This window comes from Enhydra lutris, unplaced genomic scaffold, assembly GCF_002288905.1.
Source record: "Enhydra lutris kenyoni isolate GAN:26980312 unplaced genomic scaffold, ASM228890v2 scaffoldscaffold45, whole genome shotgun sequence".
Lineage (NCBI taxonomy): Eukaryota > Metazoa > Chordata > Mammalia > Carnivora > Mustelidae > Enhydra > Enhydra lutris.
Genome location: NW_019154129.1, coordinates 1163070 through 1184633, shown reverse-complemented (window position 1 = coordinate 1184633; position 21564 = coordinate 1163070). Strand labels below are relative to the sequence as shown.

At 44.4% G+C, this 21564-nt stretch overlaps 1 protein-coding gene across 4 annotated transcripts; it reads right to left on the bottom strand.

Moving 5' to 3' along the window:
- Window positions 1-11642: 11642 nt before the first annotated feature.
- Window positions 11643-20560, bottom strand: LOC111156102 (coenzyme Q7, hydroxylase). 4 transcript variants are annotated; one of them, XM_022516714.1, is made up of 6 exons: window positions 20420-20560; window positions 15242-15420; window positions 13916-14030; window positions 13023-13162; window positions 12268-12336; window positions 11643-11847 (listed from the first exon to the last, which is right to left on the bottom strand). In XM_022516714.1, the coding sequence occupies exons 1-6, from the start codon at window positions 20487-20489 to the stop codon at window positions 11770-11772; spliced, it is 651 nt and encodes a 216-aa protein (XP_022372422.1). In that variant the 5' UTR covers window positions 20490-20560; the 3' UTR covers window positions 11643-11769. The 4 variants fall into 4 exon arrangements, with proteins under 4 accessions (XP_022372422.1, XP_022372421.1, XP_022372423.1 ...); XM_022516713.1 differs by lacking the exon at window positions 20420-20560 and adding an exon at window positions 20087-20198; XM_022516715.1 differs by lacking the exon at window positions 20420-20560 and adding an exon at window positions 20058-20187.
- Window positions 20561-21564: the final 1004 nt, after the last annotated feature.

The window sequence follows — 21564 nt, the reverse complement described above, 5'->3', positions numbered from 1 at the left end:
CCCTGGGCTCCCATGGAAATGGGCGGATAAATACAATGCCCTGTAGAAGTCCAGGGAGGCAGGGGTGGTCCTTGCCATGTCTCTTAAAGTTCCCTTCCCTTAGAGGGGGATAAAGCATCAAGCATGAAGGGACTCTCAGGAGGCAGGACTCTCAGGTTCAGCTGTCCCCCAGGATGGGCGTCTTCTTCCTCTCTCCCTGGAAATGCCCTCTGACTCCCCACCCATCTTTCTTCTACTCTGGGGCCTGTTTCGACTAATGGCATTTTACAGAATCACTGCAGATCATTTTTCTTCAGACACCATCTCACCCCACAACAAACATTTAAGATTGTTAGCAACACCCTGCCTAGCACCTTTAGTCATATGGAATTGCAAAATATACTTTATGTCCATGTGCTTTGATCAATCCCAGTGACTTTCTCTTTTCTGATTCCACATACAAAAGCTCTTCGATGACCTTGCACTTGCCCATGGTCCTCCTAAGCCCTGAATAAAAAAAATGTTGTGGATCTAAAAGGATGGGGTGGGGGGATGGTGATCCCAATGGAAGCCCTTTCTACCTGCCAAAGAAATGGACTTGAAGGCATTTCAGGGAGGCAAATTTAATTCAATATTGAGAGTGAGGCTGAAGAGAGAATCAAGGTATAGTCAACTGGGTCGATTTTTAAATCCCCAGTGGCCGGCCCTCCATCTGGTACAGGACAGATATTACATAAGTGTTTGTGAATGAAAAAAAAATTTTTTTCTTCTCCCCAAACCAACCACTTCCCTTGATTTGATTTCCTTATTTCTGTCCTATATTTTGAGAATGTTCCTAGTCAACCAGCCTGAAACTCACCATTGACTCATCTTTCCTTTGGGTCCTGTATTAGTCAGGGTTCTACAGAGAAACAGAACCAAGAAGATCGACATATATAGGAAAAGAGACTCACATGAGTATGGAGACTGTTAAGTCCCCAGATCTAGTCAGCAAGCTGGAGACCCAGGAGAGTTGACGGTATAGCTCCAGTCTGCAAAAGACCAAAGAGCCGACGTTTCAGCTCAAGTCTTGAGTCGGGAAAAGACTAATGTCCCTGTCCAGCAGTCGGGCAGAAATCCCCTCCTACTTCCGGGAAAGTCAGATTTTCTGTTCTAGCCAGGCCTTCAGCTGACTGGAACAAGGCCCACCCACATTTAGGAGGGCAACCTGCTCTACTCAGTCTACCCATTCAAATGTGAATCTCAACCAAAAAAACCCTCATAGAGACATGCAGAATACTGAATGGCCAAATGTCTGGGCACTCTGTGGCCCAGTCCACTGAACACAGAAAATGGATCCTGCTTCTCGTCTGGAGAGGTGGTCTTGATATGGTCAGCCCAGATGGTGTAGACCATCATGCTCTGCTGCCTGTCATATAGAGCCCTCACCCAGGTCCTCATCCACCCCCAAGGGGAACCCTATAGTAATGTCTTCCTCCCCTCCCCCATCAGTCTTCCCTGCCACAGTCCATCCTAAACCCAATGCCCCATTTACAACCACCCAGGTTCTGTCTGCATGGTGACCTCCAGGCCTCAGGGAACATCTGGCCCTTGTTCCCTGCTCAACATCTGTTCTCCCTCCTCCCAGTGAGGGAACTCTGGCTTCCTGTGTGGGAACCACCCTCACCCCACTCATGGCCCATGTGGCTTGGGTGGAGCTGTCTCCACTCCACTTGGTTCAGGAGCAGCCATGTGACTAAGTCTGGTCAATGAGAGCTCCGCAATCCCCCGGGCCCAAAGTGATTGGCTGACGGTGAGGACTGCAACCTGATTGGAGAAAAATGAGTCTGGAGTGGGGGAGGGGTATGTGCTGTGGATTCTGGGAAATCAAAGTTTCCTCTCTTCTGCAGAAGCTAGAGGAAGAGATCTTCACCTTTCTTGTGGATGGAAGAGTGTTAGCAGGTGATGTTGGAAGTGGTGCCCTGATTCTGCTGTCACACACAAGGAGAGCCACTGGGGGCTAGGGGTCATTATGAGCCTAATATTGACACTGTGCAAAGTGCAGAGAGGAGCGAGAGAGAGAGAGAGAGAGAGAGAGAGGAGACAACATTTTTGGTTTGAACTCTTGGATCAAACCCTACCTGAAGAAAACCTCTGGATTTTTCATTTAGCAGAATTAATACTCCCTATTACAGCAAAGGTAGGATGTTTTGCGTGTCTTCTAAATGCTATAAAAAAGGACTATGAAATTCACATTCTAAATTTTTTCTATTCCACAGGACTTAGAATAATATGCTCCCTTAAAATCAAAAGATTTAGATAATTATTCTTTGCATAACCATGTATTTAGAATAATGTTCCCTAAAAATCAAAAGATTGAGATAATTATTCTTTGCATAACCATGTCGTATTTAAACATAAATACACAGAGCCTCAGCAAGCAAGTGCAACAGGTGGCATATCAACACAATATTTTTCATTGTTTCAATAAAGCCAGTTGGAAGCTAAGCATGGAAAATACCATACAAAGGCTGCTCTCCCTGTCACCCTCCTGCCCCCAGCACAACAGGGAGCCACTGCTCTTCACCATTGTTTCCAACCCATGAAGACAACTTGGTCTGGAACTTGTTTCCAGCTGTCATGGCACTGAATGGGCTGGAGAAAACTGGAACAAGTCACATCTTAACAGAAAATAATGTAGGAAGAGAGTGGGACAGAATGGAAGTCCGGAATCAGCCCAGAAAAATAAAATGTAAAGCAGGGGAAAAGCATCCATTTTCGGGGCAGATTTAAAATAAAGCCCTTGGGGAATGAAACCACTGATTCTTAGCCAGGCCTGCACGTCAGAGCTCCATGTGACTTTTAAGATATATTCATCCTTTAGGCCAGCCATGGAGCTTCTGTTTCAGTAGGACTGGGTGGAGCAGGAGCAACCACAGATTTTTTTTTTTTTTTTTTTAATCTCTAGAGTTGATTCTGGTATGCATGCCGAGTTACATATTTCAGGAATAAGAATTAGAAAATTCTGTATAACCCTAGAAATAGAACTGAGATTTTAAAAAAGGAAGAAAGTGCCGCGAAGGGAAATCCTCAAAAAAACAAAACAAAACAAAACACAGTAGCAATAAATAAAAGGCGTTTTGAGGAAAAAGAGTTGAAACAGGGTCGCAGGTTAAATGTCTGCCAGGCTCACACCGGGTCCAGGATGCAGATGGACTAGAGGACTGAAGGACACTCCAAGACTGACCCTCCTTCCCAACTTTGGACTTTCAACCGGAAGTTTCTGTAGAGGCTGCTTTTAGGCAACAGGCTTGAGCAATGGAAAACCGTGGAAGGTCCAAGTGTCCACAGTGATCACTAGGCTGAAGGCAGACAGGGTCAGTAGGCGACCCATCTCCAAATATCCATAAGCCCCAGCTGACCAATGGACTCCTTACAACCAGGCACAGGTACCAAGAAAGGAGACTTCCATACGTCCCCAAACCTCGTCACTTCCCCCTTTAACTAGAGCCCCCCACCTCCTTGCAGACAGCCTCTCCTCTGCGGTCCCGCCTACGCCTTCCTTGTGGTGTAGCCATTAAACTTCTAACTCCTTCGTTCTGCCTCCAGTGAATCCTTTCCCCTCCTGTGCTTCCGGCCTCCACCGGATCGGGTCCCTCTACAGCTTCTGGCTTTGTTTCATGTGGGGATTAGGAGGATTGTCATGATTTGTGATTACTGTGTCAATTCATTTTGTTTCATTTTATGTGTTCACATGGGTGCTTTTTTTTTTTTTTTAAGCGAGATTTAGTTTATCTGACATTGGCTGAGGACCAGTGAAGGGTGGGAACAGCCCCTGCCTCTAACAGGGTCACACTATGTAGGGGAGATGGTAGGAAAGCACGTAACAGCCGAACGATGACAGAAGGCAGTACCAGGGCAGGAAGCTGAAGTATGGAGATAAGGGAGAGGGTGTGGGATGACGTCACTTACAAGATAAGTGAGTTAGAAAGGCAAATGGCTTTCCTCAGAAAAAGGGCCAATCCCGTGAATCAGAAGAAGGTATGTGTGAGCAAGGTGTGTCAGGGAGCAGCCTGAACTAGTGAATAAATAAACATTCAGTGCAGCCCCTTGGATACTGCATCGTGCTTGAAGCTGGTGTTCTCCATGTGGTGCCCCTGGACAGAGACTAATCTTCCTCCCCTGTGTTTTCTTTTCTCCCTTTCTTAAAAAAGAAAATGTGTCCTCCCTGATAAGGACGCTCTCAAGTCTGGACCAGCGCAGACTACAACAGCCAGCTAAGCCCTCCGCCTCCTGCAGTGTGCAAATGTAACAATCCATTCCCGTTCAGCAGCCATCAGGAGGTGGGATTATTAGGGTCCGATTATCACAACACGTTGTAGTGACCTCGCCTTGTTCACCAGGCGTTGTCCCTGTGACATTCTGGAGGTGACCAGCAGGGCAGGCTGCGGGGGCCCAGACTCGGAACTCAGGGCGAGGACGCCCTCTGGTGGCCGCAGGCGGGCGCCGTGAAGCTCAGGACCTTCCTTTGCCCTTGGCGCACCCGGGAGCCCGTCTTCCTGCATGATCCCGATCAAAGGACCGGTTCTGGTCCTGTTCTATCGCAGCCCTGCAGGGCTGCCATTTCGGGAGACAGGAGTGGGAGGAAGCCTGTCCCCGAAGGCAAGAGGAGGCTTTTAAACCTTTGAAAACATATTCAGCAGGAAAGTGCTTTGTGCTCTGTCAGAGCCAGGAAAGAGCAGTTTTGAGAAAAGGTTTCTTTTGTTCCCCGGTTAGGGAAGGTCACGTTTTCTTCTCCTCGAATCACCAGATCAAGAAGTTTTAAAGGGGGCCTTAGGAAGGCCCTGGGGTGAGGATCCAGACTTTTTATCACGTTCTCAAAAGAGCACTGAATCTCCAAAAGGGCTAAGAACCCCAAAGAGATCTCTACTCCTGAAATTCCAGAGACTGTATTCAGTGGTCCCCAAGTTTTTGTGTTATTAATAACCCAAATGTCCACCGGTAGAGGAAGAGGGGAAATTAGAGGCCAAGTGGCGTGATGGTTAAGTTCAAGGCTCTCTGGCACCTGCGGCACCTGCAGACAGTTTCTGTAAAGGGGGATGGGAGAGCACGGGCTCCGAGGGGCTGTGGTGGGAACTGGGTGGGGGGAGCAGTCAGGGCAGGATGGATGTGAGGCAGCGTCTGGGTGGGGCCGGTGGCTCAGGTGTGAAATGGAAGAGTGTTGCGCCAACCAGAGGAATGTGGTGAATCTTTAGGTATTGTCTTTCTGGAAAGATGGCCAATAGAGGTCACCAAAAGAAAAATGCAAATTGCAGATCAAAGATGCACGTCCCATGTGGGGAATGATCCGAATCCAGAGGTGTACATGTATGGATAAAAGATTTTTTTTAAGAGTCTGGAGAGGTAGGATGCCTGGGTGGCTGAGTGGGTTAAAGCCTCTGCCTTCAGCTCAGGTCATGATCCCAGGGTTCTGGGATCAAGCCCCACATCAGGCTCTCTGCTCAGCAGGGAGCCTGCTTCCTCCTCTCTCTCTGCCTGCCTCTCTGCCTACTTGTGATCTCTGTCAAATAAATAAATAAAATCTTAACAACAACAAAAAAAGAGTCTGGAGACTCTTTAAATAATTATTAATATCGTATTTATTATTAATTATTAATAATTATTATATTATAGATTACATATTATATTATTAAAGTTATTAAGATAATAATTAATATTAATAATTATTATTACTATTAATAAAAACTCATTTAATAATGAATTATTAATAGTGGTCACTTCTAGGGATAAGTTTGGAAGCAGTGTTGTGTGTGTGTTTTTTAAACCTATATGGATTTTATACTGTTTCATTTCAAGGCAACTATGTCTTTGGGAAGTGAGGGTGGAAAAGAAAGCAAGCAATGCACTGTCTTATGTGACAGATTGCTAGTAGCTAATCACAAAGTAAGGCAGGTGGTCACAGTTTCCTGATGAGCAACAGCAGTCTACAGAGAGATTTTCTTGTCACTGTACCCTTTAGCACTGTTGGACTATTTCACCATGCGAATGTATGCATTATTTTTTACAAAAAAGTTTTCATTTCCTAAAAAACAAACAAAACAAAACAGGACAATTTAACCTTATATTTGGTCCAACAAAAATTTACCGAGTGTGAGGTGCTGTGCTAAGCTCAGAAGGTATGTAAATGACCAAAACGGCCTCTGCTGTCCAGGAGTTCATGGTCTAAGTCAGCTTGTCACACTGATGTGCTCCCAAATCACCTGGACGTGTTATGTATCGGTTAATTATTACTGGATAGCAAATCACCCCAAAACTCAGCAGCTGAAAACAACAAGCATTTATTATCAAAAGTAGCTGCTGACAGGACAGAGTGGTTTACCTGGGTGATCCTGGCTCTGGGTCTCTCATGAGGTTACCGACAGGATGTCACCCAGAGCTACATTATCTGAAGGCAGGACTGGGGCTAAAGGATTCTCTCCCAAGATGGTGCCCATAAATGGCTACTGGCAGGCGGTCTCAGCTCTTCGCCATGTGACCCTCTCTACAGATTAACCACTGGAGTGTTCTTACCACATGGCAGTGGGCTTTCCCTAGACTGAGTGATCCCAGAGAGAGAGGTGAAAGCTGAAATAGTCTTTTATGAGCTGGCAGCCCTGGCAGTCACACTCCATCATTTCTACCACTGGTGAGAAACAAGTCACCAAGTACACAGCCCACACTCAAGGCACAGGGAATTGGGCTCCCCGAAAAGAGGAGTATCAAGGAATGTGGGGACAGAGTCTAAAACGACCACATCTTGTTAAAATGCAGATTCTGATTCAGAAGGTCTGGGGAGGAGGTCCAAGTTTTGCATTTCTAACATGATGCCAGGTTGGTCTGTGGACGACACTTTGAGTAGCAAGAGAATCAAATACATGCAAAGAACTGTACCTTGGGTTGCCTCTCTGGAACTACGCTGCTTGCAAAATAACATCCTTTGTCCTCCTGGCATCATCTTTGGATGGTGTCCAATTTTAAAATCACATTTTCCCTGAAAGGTCAGAGCCGTAAAGTAAGGGAAAGACAAGATTACCTTGTTAATACACGAGGACAAGCTGTAATGAAATTAAAAACAACCACAGGGGGATTCAAAAAATCTCTTGGTCTTGTTCTGGAAGCTCTCAGAAGCATAAACCATCAGCCATCAATTCTGAAGGGGGTGCTAAACAAACAGCAAGAAATCTGGGCTTTTAATAAGTATTGTACAAAGTGTCTTTATATGGCTAATTCCTGGATGCACCACTTACAAAATTAGCTTTGATATCGGAGGGCAAGAAACAGAACCAGCATCTCAGAAGATCAAGGCTCTGACATGCTTTGCTGACTCGAAGGGTGACATGTTAAAGAAATCGTTTCCCTATTCAATAGATAGGATCAAAATTTGCTTTCCAATGCAGCATAAAACTATAAATCCTGTATTTTTTTTTAAGATTTTATTTATTTATTTATTTGTCAGAGAGAGAGAGCACGCACAAGCAGGCAGAGTGGCAGGTAGAGGCGGAGAGAGAAGCAGGCTCCCCTCCAAGCAAGAAGCCTGATGCAGGACTTGATCTCAGGACCCCAGATCACGACCTGAGCCGAAGACAGTGGCCTAACCGACTAAGCCACCCAGGTGTCCCAATCCTGTATTTTTAATTGCTATGATTCACATGCCATAAAAATCGTCATTTTCAAGTGTACGATTCAGTGTTTTTTTTTTCTAATGGTTGTGCAACCATCACCGCCAGCTAATTCTAAAACATTCATCACCCCAAAAAGTAACTGCGTCCATTAGCAGTTACTCCCATTGCCCCCCATTCCTTACAGCCTTAGGGAACCACTAGTCTGTTTTCTGTTTCTATGGATTCGCCTCTTCTGGACATTTCATATACATGGACTCATACAATATGGGGCCTTTTTTGTCTGGCTTCCTTCACTTAGCTTTCTTTTAAAAAAGATTTTTTATTTATTTATTTGACAGAGATCACAAGTAGGCAGAGAAGCAGGCAGAGACAGAGAGAGGGGGAAGCAGGCTCCCCGCCGAGCAGAGATGCAGGGCTCGATCCCAGGACCCTGAGATCGTGACCGGAGCCAAAGGCAAAGGATTTAACCCACTGAGCCACCCAGGTGCCCCAGCATTTTTTTTTTTTAACTATACATAACAACAACAACAAAAAAACTATACATAACAATTCCCATTTAATCATTTTTTATGTAGAGGTCAGTGGCATTAAGTACATTCACATCATTGGGCAATGACCACTACCATCCATTTCCAGCATTTTCATCTTCGGTTTTGAAGCTTTGTGTCCAAACGTCACATTTTTAAGGTTTATCAATGCTGTAGCACTTACCAGTACTTCCTTTTTTTTTTTTTTTTGACTAAATAATATCCCATGGTATAGATATGCTACATTTTGTTTATCTGCTAATCAGCTGATAGACATTTGGATTGGTTCCACTTCATGGCTATTATAAATAATGTTGTTATGAACTTTCATAGATCTGTAATTTGTTTGAACTCTGGTTTTCATTTCTTTGGGGTTTACACCTAGGGGAGGAGTTACTGCATCATATGGTAACTGTATTTAACTGACTGAGGAACTGCCAGACTGTTTTCCAAATAGGCTGCACCATTTTATATTCCCACCAGCAGTGTATGAGGACCTAGTACCTCTACGACCCTTGCTGACACATCATTTTCTTTTTTTTTTTTTTAAGATTTTATTTATTTGACAGATAGAGATCGCAAGTAGGCAGAGAGGCAGGCAGAGAGAGAGGAGGAAGCAGGCTCCCTGCTGAGCAGAGAGCCCGATGTGGGGCTCGATCCCAGAACCCTGGGATCATGATCTGAGCCGAAGGCAGAGGCTTTAACCCACTGAGCCACCCAGGCGCCCCGACACATCATTTTCTACTTTGAGTATAGCCATACTTGTGGACAAAGTGTTACCTCATTGAGGTTTTCCCTAAATACGAATGTTTCTGTGCATTCATTTCAAATGCTTATTGGCCATGGGTACATCTTCTTTGGAGACACGTCTATTCAAACCCTTTGCCTATTTTTAACTGGGCTATTTATCTTATTGTTGAGTTGTGAGAGTTCTTTACATACTCTCAGTACAAATCCCTTATCACATCTATGACGTGCGAACATTCTCGCCCATTCTGTGGGTTCTCTTTCCCCTTCTTGAAAAGTACAGTAGTTTTTCTTCTGATTAAATCCAATCCGTGTTTTTCTCTTTTGTTGCCTGTACTTTTGGTGTCCTATGTAGGAAACCGTTGTCTCATCCAAGGTCACCAAACTTACCCTTGCATCTTCTAAGAGTTTTAGCGTTTTAGCATTACCATTTATATTTCTAATCCATTTGAGTTAATTCTTGTAAAAGCTGTTAAGGGTCCAAATTCATTCTTTTGCATGTGGATGTCCAGCCTGGTTTTTGTTGTTGTTGTTCTTTTGTTTTCTTAAGTCATCAGCAAGAAGCACAGAGAATGGCTTTTCTTTGGTTTCTTGGTGGCATTTTCCCCCCTCTTGGGCAGGCTTTGAGTTTTATAGTAAAGCATACTCTATGGAAACCAGAACCGAGGGGCCCAGCCTGACTTGGTAGCATCTTTTCAATAAATCTCTACTGAATTTTGCAGAGAAGCACATGGAATAGTCTTGAATTACTAGTTACATGAAAATGACTGTGAACAAGGGAGAGCTATTTCTTCATTGAATCCCCTTGATGACTATGTGCCAGTGATTAAAACAAAGATTCCTGCCCTACAGAGTTTACAGTTTTGCAGGGAGAAACAGACAAAAACCAAGTAAGTACATTATATAAGACGCCAGAAGGTGGTTAAGTGTTATGGGGAAAGAAACGGAGGAGCTGAGCACGTAGCATGATGCATGTGGTGGGGTGGGGTTTGCAATTCTGAAAAAGGTGGTCAAGGTGGGCCTCCTTTAAGAGGTGACATTTGAAACTAAAGTTTGAGAATTGGTGAGGGATTTGGCCAGGTGGCTGTCTGGGAAGGAACGCTGCGGGGAGAGAGAAAACAGCCATTGCAAAGGCCCTGAGCCAAGAGAGTGCGGGTATTTTGAGAAACGGCAAGGAGGAAGGGGGAAGTGGTCAGAGGGCCAGATCACACAGGTTCTTAGAAACCCTTTTAGGGACTTTGATTTTAATGCTGAGGGAACTGGGAAAAGCCACTGAGGGGTTCTGAGCTGAGCAGGAACATGGCCTGGCTTACAGTTCAAAGGACCACTGTGGCTGCTGGGTTGAGAACAGATTGTCGGAGGACAGGGGAAGGCCAGAAGAATAGTAAAGAGGCTTCTAAAATAATCCAGGCTTTGGCAGAGCCTGTAGGATATCCCAGGTGACCAGATAGGGGAGGGATTTAGGTAGGTGTCAAAGGTGAGTCCGGAGATTTGGGCCTGAGGACCAGAAGGATGGAGCTGCTATTAACTATGATGAGGAAGGCCAGCCAGTAGGGCATTGGGATGGGGGAGGGGAGGAGGAGCTTGAGGTTCTCTCTGATGTCCAAGTGGAGGGGCCGGGTAGGCAGCAGGATATTGGAAAATGAGAAAGCTAGGCTGAAATAGGAATGTGGAGGAATGAGCCACAAGGCCGAATGGGATACCAAGAAAAAGATGAGAGACAGAACACGGCCAAGAACCACACCCTGGCACCCTCTGGCATGTTGAAATCCAGAGGAGAGAAGGAACAGCTAAGGAGGCCACTGGAAACAATGACAGTCTTCCACTCAATTGAAGGATTTGACAGTCTGGCTTTGTCGACCTTCAACAACCTTGTGGTTTTTTGTTTTTTAAAGATTTTATTTATTTATTTGACAGACAGAGATCTACAAGTAGGCAGAGAGGCAGGCAGAGAGAGAGAGGAGGAAGCAGGCTCCCCACTGAGCAGAGAGCCCGATGTGGGGCTCGATCCCTGACCCAAGCCAAAGGCAGAGGCTTTAACCCACTGAGCCACCCAGGCACCCCAACAACCTCGTGTTTTAAATTACCTTTGGTTATAAGTGAACTCAAAATTTTTATTCTTAAAGATTTCTGTTGGGGCACCTGGATGGTTCAGTGGGTTGAGGCCTCTGCCTTCGGCTCGGGTCATGTTCTCAGGGTCCTGGGATCAGGCCCCACGTTGGGCTCTCTGCTCTGCGGGAGGCCTGCTTCCTCCTCTCTCTCTCTCTGCCTGCTCTTCTGCCTGCTTGTGATCTCTGTGTGTCAAATAAAATAAAAAAAAATAAAAATCTTAAAAAAAAAAGATTTCTGTTATTTTGGGGGCACTTAGGTGGCTCAGTTGGTTGAGCGTCGGACTCTTGGTTTCAGCTCAGGTCATGATCTCAGGGTCCTGAGATAAAGCCCCACAGTGCACTGCATTGGGTTCTGAGCTCAGCTGGGACTCTGCTTGGAGATTCTCTTCTCCTGCCCCCTCACCCCAAAACACATGCACATTCTCACACTCTTTCTTCCTCCAAGATAAAAAAAAAAAAAAAAAAGATTTCCATTATTTTCTTAACGATTCATTCTTGATGTTTTACAAAAAAATTAACCATGGACCAAACAAGGACCAGCTTCATCTGTTGTAACTGGAACTTGGTGAACGATCGGCCTTCTGGCATAAGGCAGCACAGGAAAAAAAAAAAATCAACACTAGAGAGTTTTATTAACGAAAAAACAAAAACCTCTTGAAGTTTATTAACAAAATTCATATAACAATAATTGCACATTTCCTTTTCTGCCAACGCTACTCGTTTAGTCACTGTCATCTTTTATAAACAGGGGAAAGTGGACATACTTTAAAATCTTTCTGATAAATATATCGCCGCGCTGCATCCGGCCTGGATGAGGCTCTTCAAGACGGTGTATGCTGGAGCCTGTTAAAAATGACAATAAGCAAACAAAAGAAATATGTTCTATGTTCACTTGTAGCAGTAAGACATGGCCTGGTATGGCCGGGCTGGAACGCTCTAGGTAAGACGTAAGATCTAACATACTCTTTTAATTCATAAGGTTGGGATGGTTCCATAACTGCCAAAACATCTGAATCACCTAGTTTCTCATCAGGAAGGGGGAAGAAGCTTCCAGGGGAGATGATGAGGGAGGAAGGAGGAAATAAGATTCCCAGCGGGGAGCACAGATTTGCTTGCCTTTCTGTCAAAGCAGTATATTGGTTTGCTTTCTTGGGTGGTTACTTTGAAATCTATTTCTCTGGAAACGAAAACCCTCCCACCCCTTAATCTTCCTAATAAGGTATTCAAAGCACCACCAGCAAATAGTAAAGGGAGGTCCCCTACCAGTTGTGCATCATGTTCAAGGCCTATGTCATGGTGCTCTAGCTCTTCATCCCGAAATTTCCTTATCACCTGGTTAAATACAAAGAAATCAGAGCAAGTCAGCATCCAACTCTCCCACCTGTCCAGTCTTCTTCTGGAGGCTAAAGCCTCATATTACCGCCTAAGACAGGGGTAGGCAAACTTTTCCTATAAAAGGTCAGAGAGTCAGTACTCCAAACTCCACAGGCTGTATGGTTCTCTTCACAACCACTCAACGCTGCCAGTATATGGGGAACAGCAGCCACAGACATGTAAGCAGATGGGTACGGCGCTGTTCCAACAAAACAATTTAGAGAAACAGGTGGTCTGCTCCAGACCGGGGTTTACCAACCCCCAACTTAGACTTAAAAAATAATTAAAGTTCCCTTATCTGCTGTAGAAAATTGACTGAAGATACCCATGAGTTCATTTATTTAATCTGAAGAGTCTGTGCTTACATTTGCTCAGCAGCTATCAATGACCCAGAAGTGGAGAATAAAAGCGTGGGCTCAGGAGACACAGCTTCTGGTCCCAAGTCTGCCGGAGACAGGGTTGGGTCACAGCCGTGACCAGTGCCCACAGCTTCGGCTTTCTGTTCTTCCTGCCTTAAGAATGAGGCACTGTCCTAGGTTTCTATGGCCTGTCATTCCCTACCTTTCTATTTTTTTCCTTCTTATCAAGTTGCAAAGCTACCCTTTCCTCCCTTATTGGCCTCTTTCCAGAGTATATTCAAATACCTGAAGAAGTTCTGTGTATTTTTCAGGCTCCTTCTCCATCAGCATCCTGATCTGGTTGTTATAGTGATGTGCTATGGACTCTTCCACAGCCACAGTGCAGGCCATTGCTCCCTCCTTCCCAAGCAGGGCAGTTCCCGCACCTGGAATGGTCAAATCCAGAGCAGGAAATGATGGGCCTAATACCACACTGGGGAGGGAGATCATGTCAGGTCGGGGTTCATCAACCTCGACACTACGGGCTCTGGGGCGGGATAATTCCCTGTGGGAGCCGTCCTGGGCATTGTAGGCCACTTGGTAGCACCCCGGCCTCTACCCACTACATGCCAGCAGAAGCCCTGGTCGTGACAACCAAAAATGTCTCCAGACACTGCCAAGTATCCTTAGGAGCAACCTACCTCAGTGAGAACCTGTATTAGGCGGTACCAGGTCACATGGTGAAATCCTGAATCACAGAATAGGAATACTATTCTCTTTTCAGGGCTCTTCTGAACCTTCTGCTTATGGCAAGAAGAAAGTCTTCATTTGGGGGTGAGTGTGTCTTTGATTCTCTTTTAACATTTACTTTTCTCTCTTTTTTAAGAGCGTACTATCTCAGGTTGAGAACCTTTGTCAGGGATTATCACTTGGCTATACCTGAATTGCTCTACTTGTTTTCCTCCTCTGTTGTATTTATTTTTACTGTACCTTCTATTTATAAAAGTACTGATTTAAATAAATAAATATTTAAATAAATTTAAGCAAAAAAAAAAAAAAAGTCCATTTCGCTTTTAAAAAGACTAAGGAAATAAGAAGGTGGTAAGAGAACATGAAAAGAATTATGGAATCGGTACTTTAACAATTTAATTGGGCCAGACCCCCCAAGCTCACGTAAGCTCTTCTGGACAGACACATACCCAGTGCAAACCCCACCACGTTCCAAAAGGGCATCAGAATCGTCGGCCGCACCCTGAATGCAACCATCAACTCATTGAACTTTTTCAAGTGATCCTTTTCTTGATCCCACATTTTCTGTAAAAAACATAACAATAAAGACATTTGAGCATCACACAGAGGCCACTTGCTGTATACCAAGCAAGCTACATGCCCTGTCCATGGGGGGGGAAAGGAAGCAAAAAGGAAATGGAACGAATAAATGAGGACTGCCATTTCCCCCATTCCCCTTGAATCACTGGAGGAAAAAAAAACATCAGACTGAAAAGCACTGTGGATACAGAGTGCCAACAAACCAAGAGAAGAGCCTCTCTCTCAATTCCCATTAAGTGGGCCCAAACCTTGGTTCCAGCAGAAGTTCTGGGACCTGCACAGCCTATTAAGGGACAAGACCCACACTAATGAGAAATGAGATGTTCAGCCCACGCCAACATCAGGAGGGCAGCCTATCACCTATTGTGTCATTTCCTTCTCTACTGCTAGAAAGCAAGTATCATTTACATCAAAGGAAAAAGAGATAATGATAAAAGAGCTAACACTTACAAGCACTCCTAAGTGCCAGGTGCCGTCAAACAGCTTTAAGAAGGCAACTCATTTAATCTGCACAAACTATTATTGTTATCATCCCCATTATACAGACAGAGGAAGTGAGGCCCAGAAAGGCTAAGTAACTTGTCCAAGAACTCAGAGCAGGCAATTTGACTTGTGCTGAGTGTCTACTGCATGCCAGACTTGGTATTAGCTGCTCTACGCCATTTCATTTCTTCCTCACCAAAACCCAATGAGGTAGATGTTATTAGCTCCTTTTGTAGATATGGATATGGGAATGGAGACACAGAGAGGTCATGTAACTCCCCCAAGGTCAGTCACACAGGTAGGAGGTGGAAGAAAGCTGGAATATGAACCTGGGTCCTTGTGATTACAAAGTCCAGGCCCCTCCCTCTGCCTCTCAGTATAAGATATAAAATATCCCCGCTGGGGACAGGATCACACCCTCTCAGCAACAGGTGCTTTCACCTAATGCAATGACTCTTAACCATTTTTTATACCACAACACGATGAAATTTTAATACCTCATATATACCACACATCCGTTTATGTACTACATGTCTGTCTGTGCTTTATACATAAAAAGAATAATACACTTTTCACTCCCATGCTCCCACCCTAATAGCCAATTTTTGCTCTCCCTTGCAAATGCATGACGTAATGTGATTCATGACTCTACGGCCTTTGGATCCCCACGCTGCTCAGTAAGACCAGGCTGAGAAGGACGATGAAATACCCACCTGAATGACTGGCCCAACACTGGTCCGGCCCAGGACGGCCATCTGTCCTGCATAGATTCGGTTCGCTCCGTATTCACCAGCGTGATCCACCCGGATTATTCGATCCACAGCTGCCCGACTGATACTGTCTAAGGTCATTCCTGAACTGGTAAACCTGACACTGATTCTTCGTCCATAAGCTGCAATGCAAATGTTTATTCTTTATTACTCTCGGGTAAAAGAGATGTTTCCTTCTACAGGAAGAAGAAAGGGGCACCTCAGAACAAAGGTCACAGATGAGATACCGTAAGTATGATATATGCCCATAAATGTATTCTGTTAACCTGCAGTGGTTTTTTTGTTTGTTTGTTTTTGACAGACAGAGATCACAAGTATGCAGAGAGGCAGGCAGAGAGGGGGAGGCAGGCTCCCCGCCAAGCAGAGAGCCTGATGCAGGGCTCGATCCCAGGACTCTGGGATCATGACCTGAGCCAAAGGCAGAGGCTTTAACCCACTGAGCCACTCAGGCACCCCCATTTTATTTTGTTTTTAAAGCAAGCTATATGCAGGGCACCTGGGTGGCTCAGTTGGTTGGGTGGCTGCCTTCAGCTCAGGTCGTGATCCCAGGGTCCTGGGATGGAGCCTCACATCAGGGTCCCTGCTCAGCTGGGAGCCTGTTTCTCCCTCACCCTCTGCCACTGCCCCTGCTGGTGCCCTCCTGTTCTCTCTCTCTGTGTCAAATAAATAAACAATCTTTAAAAATAAAAAATAAAAATAAAAAAAAAAAGTAGGCTCTACGCCCAACATGGGGCTTGAACTCACGACCCTGAGATCAAGAAACATATGTTCTACTGTCTGAGCCGGCCAGGCATCCCCCACCTTTTTTAAAAGTGAATTAGTTACCAACACTTAAAACATATATTTTACCTAAAGATCTGGATTTCTGGCTTCACATGAAGCACAAAAAGATCTGGAAATACTGAACCTGGCTTTTCAGCAGGCAGCTGACGTGGCAGTGAGACACGTGGCCTCTAGAAGAGCATGGTTCTCCAGTTGACCTACCCTCCAAGCCTGCTTTGTTCCCACCCCTGGCAGCACCAAATCTCCTAGGGAGCTTTCAAAACCAGGATGCTCCTCCCTATTCAATCTTGGGGTGGATTTTTTTAAAAGCTCTGTGCACGAATCTTTTCTGCAGCCAAGGTTGAGAACCACAGATTTAAGTTCTCTCAAAACGCCTGGAGCATGTGATTTGGTGAATAAGCCTTGGAGCTTAGGTTTGATATTGTTATGGCACATTATCAATTCAACTCAACTCTTTTCTTCGAAATGTAAATTCTTCAGGATGGATTAAATTTTGTCTTTTAAAAAATCTCCTAGTAGTAACACCTTGATTGTATTCTCTGAGCTTTGCATTAAGGCATCGCCAGAGTTTTTCCCCTAAGAGTTTTACAATGTGTTTAGGTATATAAGGGGTTATCAGCTCATTAAGCAGATATGAAAACAGAGACCCAGTGAGGCCAGTCAGTTTGTAATGTGAATTGTGATGTGTATTGGTATCACCCTGAGATGTGTTTCAAGGCTCTTAAGCACGACTACCAGATCTTTAATACAGACTTCTTTTCATTTAACCTAACTTCTACACCCTGAAAATGTGTGGAAAACTTCACTTTGAGTACATCTGTAGGATTTTCATTAAAAGGCTTGAGTGCTTTGGACACAAGGTGATGGGACAGGCTGGATAAAATTTGGGGTGATTCTGCATTTGAACTTTTCGACCAGGTTCAACCAGGGTTTTAAATGCCTCACTAAACAAAGGAGCATGGACATGGGGGTCTGAAATATGGTGACCTAGCTTTGAGCCATTCCTCTGCATGACCTGCTCCATCTCACTGAACATATCTGATTCAAGAAACTGACGGAGAGGGACCTGGATGGCTCAGTCGTTGAGTGTCTGCCTTCAGCTCAGGTCCTGGAATCGAGCCCCGCATCTGGATCCTTGCTCGGCAGGCTCCTTGCTTGGTGGGAAGCCTGCTTCTCCTTCTCCCCCTCCTCTTGCTTCTGTTCCCTCTCTTACTGTCTCTCTCTCTCTCTTCTGTCAAATAAGTAAATACAATCTTTAAAAAAAAGAAAAGAAAAGAAACGGATGGAATCCAGGAAATGGACACCAACAACTGGATGGAGTCCAAGTTCTGCTAGGTATGATGTACCACTCAAATCTGTGCCATAACATAGCAGGTCACTCTGGTCATGACCATGTTTTTATATGGAGAACAATTTGGCACATTTGACAAAGGCAAGGTAGTCTGTCCCAAGTTGTTGCCTCCAACTCCAAGGACTTGTGCTCCCACTAACCTGGCCTCCTTGCAGAAAGAGGACTCCTATGAATTGAAATTGAAAATGACGAGCTGGCCCTATTTCTCAAGATAATCTTGTATGCTTCTTCTTTCATTTGTTACTCCCATCTCAAAACATGCTAATGGGAAAGACAACCGGGTACTCATTAAAAAAAACAAAAAACACAACATTTAAGGGGAAATAGCAAGGGGCTGAGTACACAGGATGAGTTCAAATACACAGCTTCTAATGGGCAGGACTGTATTTCTATTAAAAACATACTACAGGGGCACCTGGGTGGCTCAGATGGTTAAGCACCTGCCTTCAGCTTAAGTCATGATCTTTAGGTCCTGGGATCAAGCCCCACATTTGGCTCCCTGCTCAGCGGGGAGTGTGATTTTTCCTCTGGCTCTCTCCCACTCATGCTCTCTCTCAAATGAATGAATAAAATCTGAAAAGGAAAAAAAAAAATACTACACAGTTCCCTAGCACCGCCACTACTTTTCCAGATTCCGGCACCTAATAAATGATTTTTTTGTGGGGGGTGTGGAAGATTGGGTCTTGAAATGTATGCCATCTACCTTTGCACGATCTCTGCACGGTGTCTTTAAAAAGTATGGGATGGTTGGGGCATCTGGCTCACTCAGTCAGTAGAGCATGAGACTCTTGATCTTGGGGTTGTGTGTTTAAGCCCCACAGTGGAGGCAGAGATTACTGATTACTTTAAAAATATATAATAAAATCTTAAAAAGAAAGAAAATGTGTTTCTTGTCTCTAACAGTAACCTTGGACAAATCAGAATCACCATTACTTACAAATAAAATTGGCAATAATAATCAGGTTATTTCTTTTTTAAGGAAACATAATAGTAACACCTTTCTTAGTTATCATAAAGATAAAACGAGATATAGGAAGCAAAGTAACTTTATAAATGAAAAAGAATGATTCTTAATCTGCTATGCTCATTGGCTCAACAAAGGAACATTAAGTCATGTTTAACAATCCTCTGAGTTTTCCCTGCACTGTCACACATTTTAAATTTGAGTAAAATAAAGTTGAGGCCAGTGCTTGAAGCTCTCAAATACATCATTTTACGTTAGTGCTTTTCCAAACTGTGAAACACCTAACAATGATGATACCTAGGAGATTTTAAATGGTATATGGGAAGATCTTAAGTGGTTTATAAACATGCATTAAATACACCCATGTAGTTAGAGTTATTCTTTTAAATATTTCTCAATTCCTCTAATATCATTAAAGAGAATGTCTCAGTTAATAAATACCTTCCTAATACTTGCTAATCTCCCTCTCCCCGCCCCCCCCTTTTTAACCATAAAGATAGTTTGGGGTTCAGGCCTTGGTAGACAATCTAATACAATTTACTAATTTGTTTTCAGCACTTTTTTTTTAAATTACTCTATTAGGGGCAAGCAATACTGGTTTTCCGCTTTTACCATGAGGATTTAATTTCCCTGAAATTATTTAATTTAAAAAATGGAACACAGCTGCAGAAAAAGCACATTTAGTAATCAAAAGCACAAGTGGTTATTTCTAAAAGGCAAAAATCTTTAGGAGGTTCATGAATGCTTTAGCTTTTGGAGAAAACGACCTCACAACAATTTCCTGACGCAGCGGTGATGAAAAAAGGATAGAAGGACTGGGGATGGGAGAAGGACCCATCTCCCTATCCCAATTACTATGCTTCTATATGCTTCCACCACCCTGGTGCTTCTCAAACTTTATGCAAGTCATTCGAAGGTCTTGGTAAAATGCAGACAAAACGACCGTGTAAGTCAGGGGTGGGACCTTCGAACCTGCACTTCTTTTTTTTTTTTTTTTTCCTGTTAATAATTTATTAATTATATAATAATATGCAGTTTCAAAAGCTCAAAATCTATTTCGTGATTATTTTAGGCTTGGAGGATTGGGTAGTTTTTACTTAGCAGTTTTATTTTTTTTTAAGCTTTTTATTTGTTTATTTCACAGACAGATCACAAGTAGGCAGAGAGGCATGCAGAGAGAGAGACAGAGGAGGAGGCAGCCTCCCTGCTGAGCAGAGAGCCCGATGCGGGACTCTGGGACCCTGGGACCATGACCTGAGCGGAAGGCAGAGGCTTTAACCACTGAGCCACCCAGGCGCCCCTTAGCAGTTTTTTAAAAATAAGTCATGTGCTTCCAGAATTTTCTATAATGATATATATATGTAAAATTTATATATATATATATATGTATATATTGATATATATATGTAAAATTTATATATATATATATATGTATATATATATATATATATAAAGTGAAATTTTTTTTAAATTTCTTTTCAGCGTAACAGTATTCATTGTTTTTTGCACCACACCCAGTGCTCCATGCAATACGTGTCCTCCCTAATACCTGCACTTCTAACAACCGCACGCCGCTGGTCGCATGACCACTCTGTGCCTACCGAGGCCCTGAGCGAAGGCTAGAATAACACCCGCAGGGTACGAAGGTTCAAGGTCGCCACCTGTACTCAGCCTTGAATGCCGACCACGCCTGCAGAGACCGCCCGGTACAGGTGTGCCATTACGTCATTCCACAACACGCAGACGCTGAGCGGACACTTGAGAGCTTCCCCGCTGAACACCACGCCCCTCCCGCCCCGCATTCTCCCTACACACTACGGTTCCCGCCCCGCATTCTCCCTACACACTACGGTTCCCGCCCCGCCTATCAGCGCCCCGAGGTTCACACCTCGAAGTCGCTCCCCGTCGCAGCCTTATGACGTCTACGAACGTCTGCCCCCGTGACCTCTCCGGTGTAGGCCGCATGCTAAAATTCCCTGGCCCACCAGTTCAGCGCGTGGCCGCGGCCGTCCTCCTACTTTACCTGAGTAAGGCCGCAGGGCGCCCGTGCGCAGGTGCCACAGGGAGCGACACGCCGCCGCGGCGCAGCCCATTGCTGCAACAAGGTACCCGCTCCACTGCGCGAGGCGCGCTAAACGTGCGTTCAGCGCAGACTGATGACGCAGAGCAGACGTAGGACAGACACTGCGTGCCTTCCCATCGGTGGACCCGCTCCTAGGCCCTTGCTTCCATTCGATTGGCTGGAAAGGGCAAGTGGAAGGATGATATTGGACATGATCACTATCAATCACTCAGGTGACCAACGGTTGTGAAAGAGGCTTGGGTTGCTAGAGAGATGAGGATGCTGAATTGCTTTTCCCAAGATCCTGTCAGGGTAAATTCCTGGGAAAAAGGATCGTGAAGGGATTCTTTACTGGGACAGCCATTGTATTTTTTGCTTTACCAACAGGAAGGAGAGTTTTCTGTGTGTATCCTACATTGGCTTTAAAACAGTAGAAATTGCAAGTTGAAATTAAACTCACCACATGGTTAATAGCGTCTCTAGGTGGTGAGACTAACATCCGAGGGCCATTAGAATTTATTTTGGTTTTCAGTTTTGTCCGCAGAATATGGTTTTAGGTTTTTTTTTTTGTTTCCACTTTTTTCTTGCTGTTCATTTTAGTGCAAATTGTTTTGGGTATGGGGTGGGCTAGGGAGAGGTCTTTCCACTTCTGACAAATGTACCACTCTGAGGGGGGATGCTGAGAATGAGGGTGACTAGCATGTGGGGGGCAAAGGGTGTAGGGGACATCAGTACCTTCTTAATTTTTCTGTGATTCCGAAACTGTTATAAGTTTTGTTGTGTATTTTTAAAATAATGCATATCTACTAATACAGCAAACCTCCTTCAAGGGATCTGTCCAACAGAAATAATTTTTCAGGGGCGCCTGGGTGGCTCAGTCGTTAAGTGTCTGCCTTGGCTTGGGTCGTGCGGTCCTAGGGTCCTGGTATGGAGCCCCATGTTGGGCTCCCTGCTCCCTCTCCCTCTGCTTGTGTTCGCTCTCTAGCTGTCTGTCTCTCTGTTAAATAAATAGAATCTTAAAAAGAGGGAAAAAAAGAGAGAGAGAGAGAGAGAAAGAAAGAGAAAGAGAGAAAGAGAGAAAGAGAGAAAGAAAGAAAGAAAGAAAG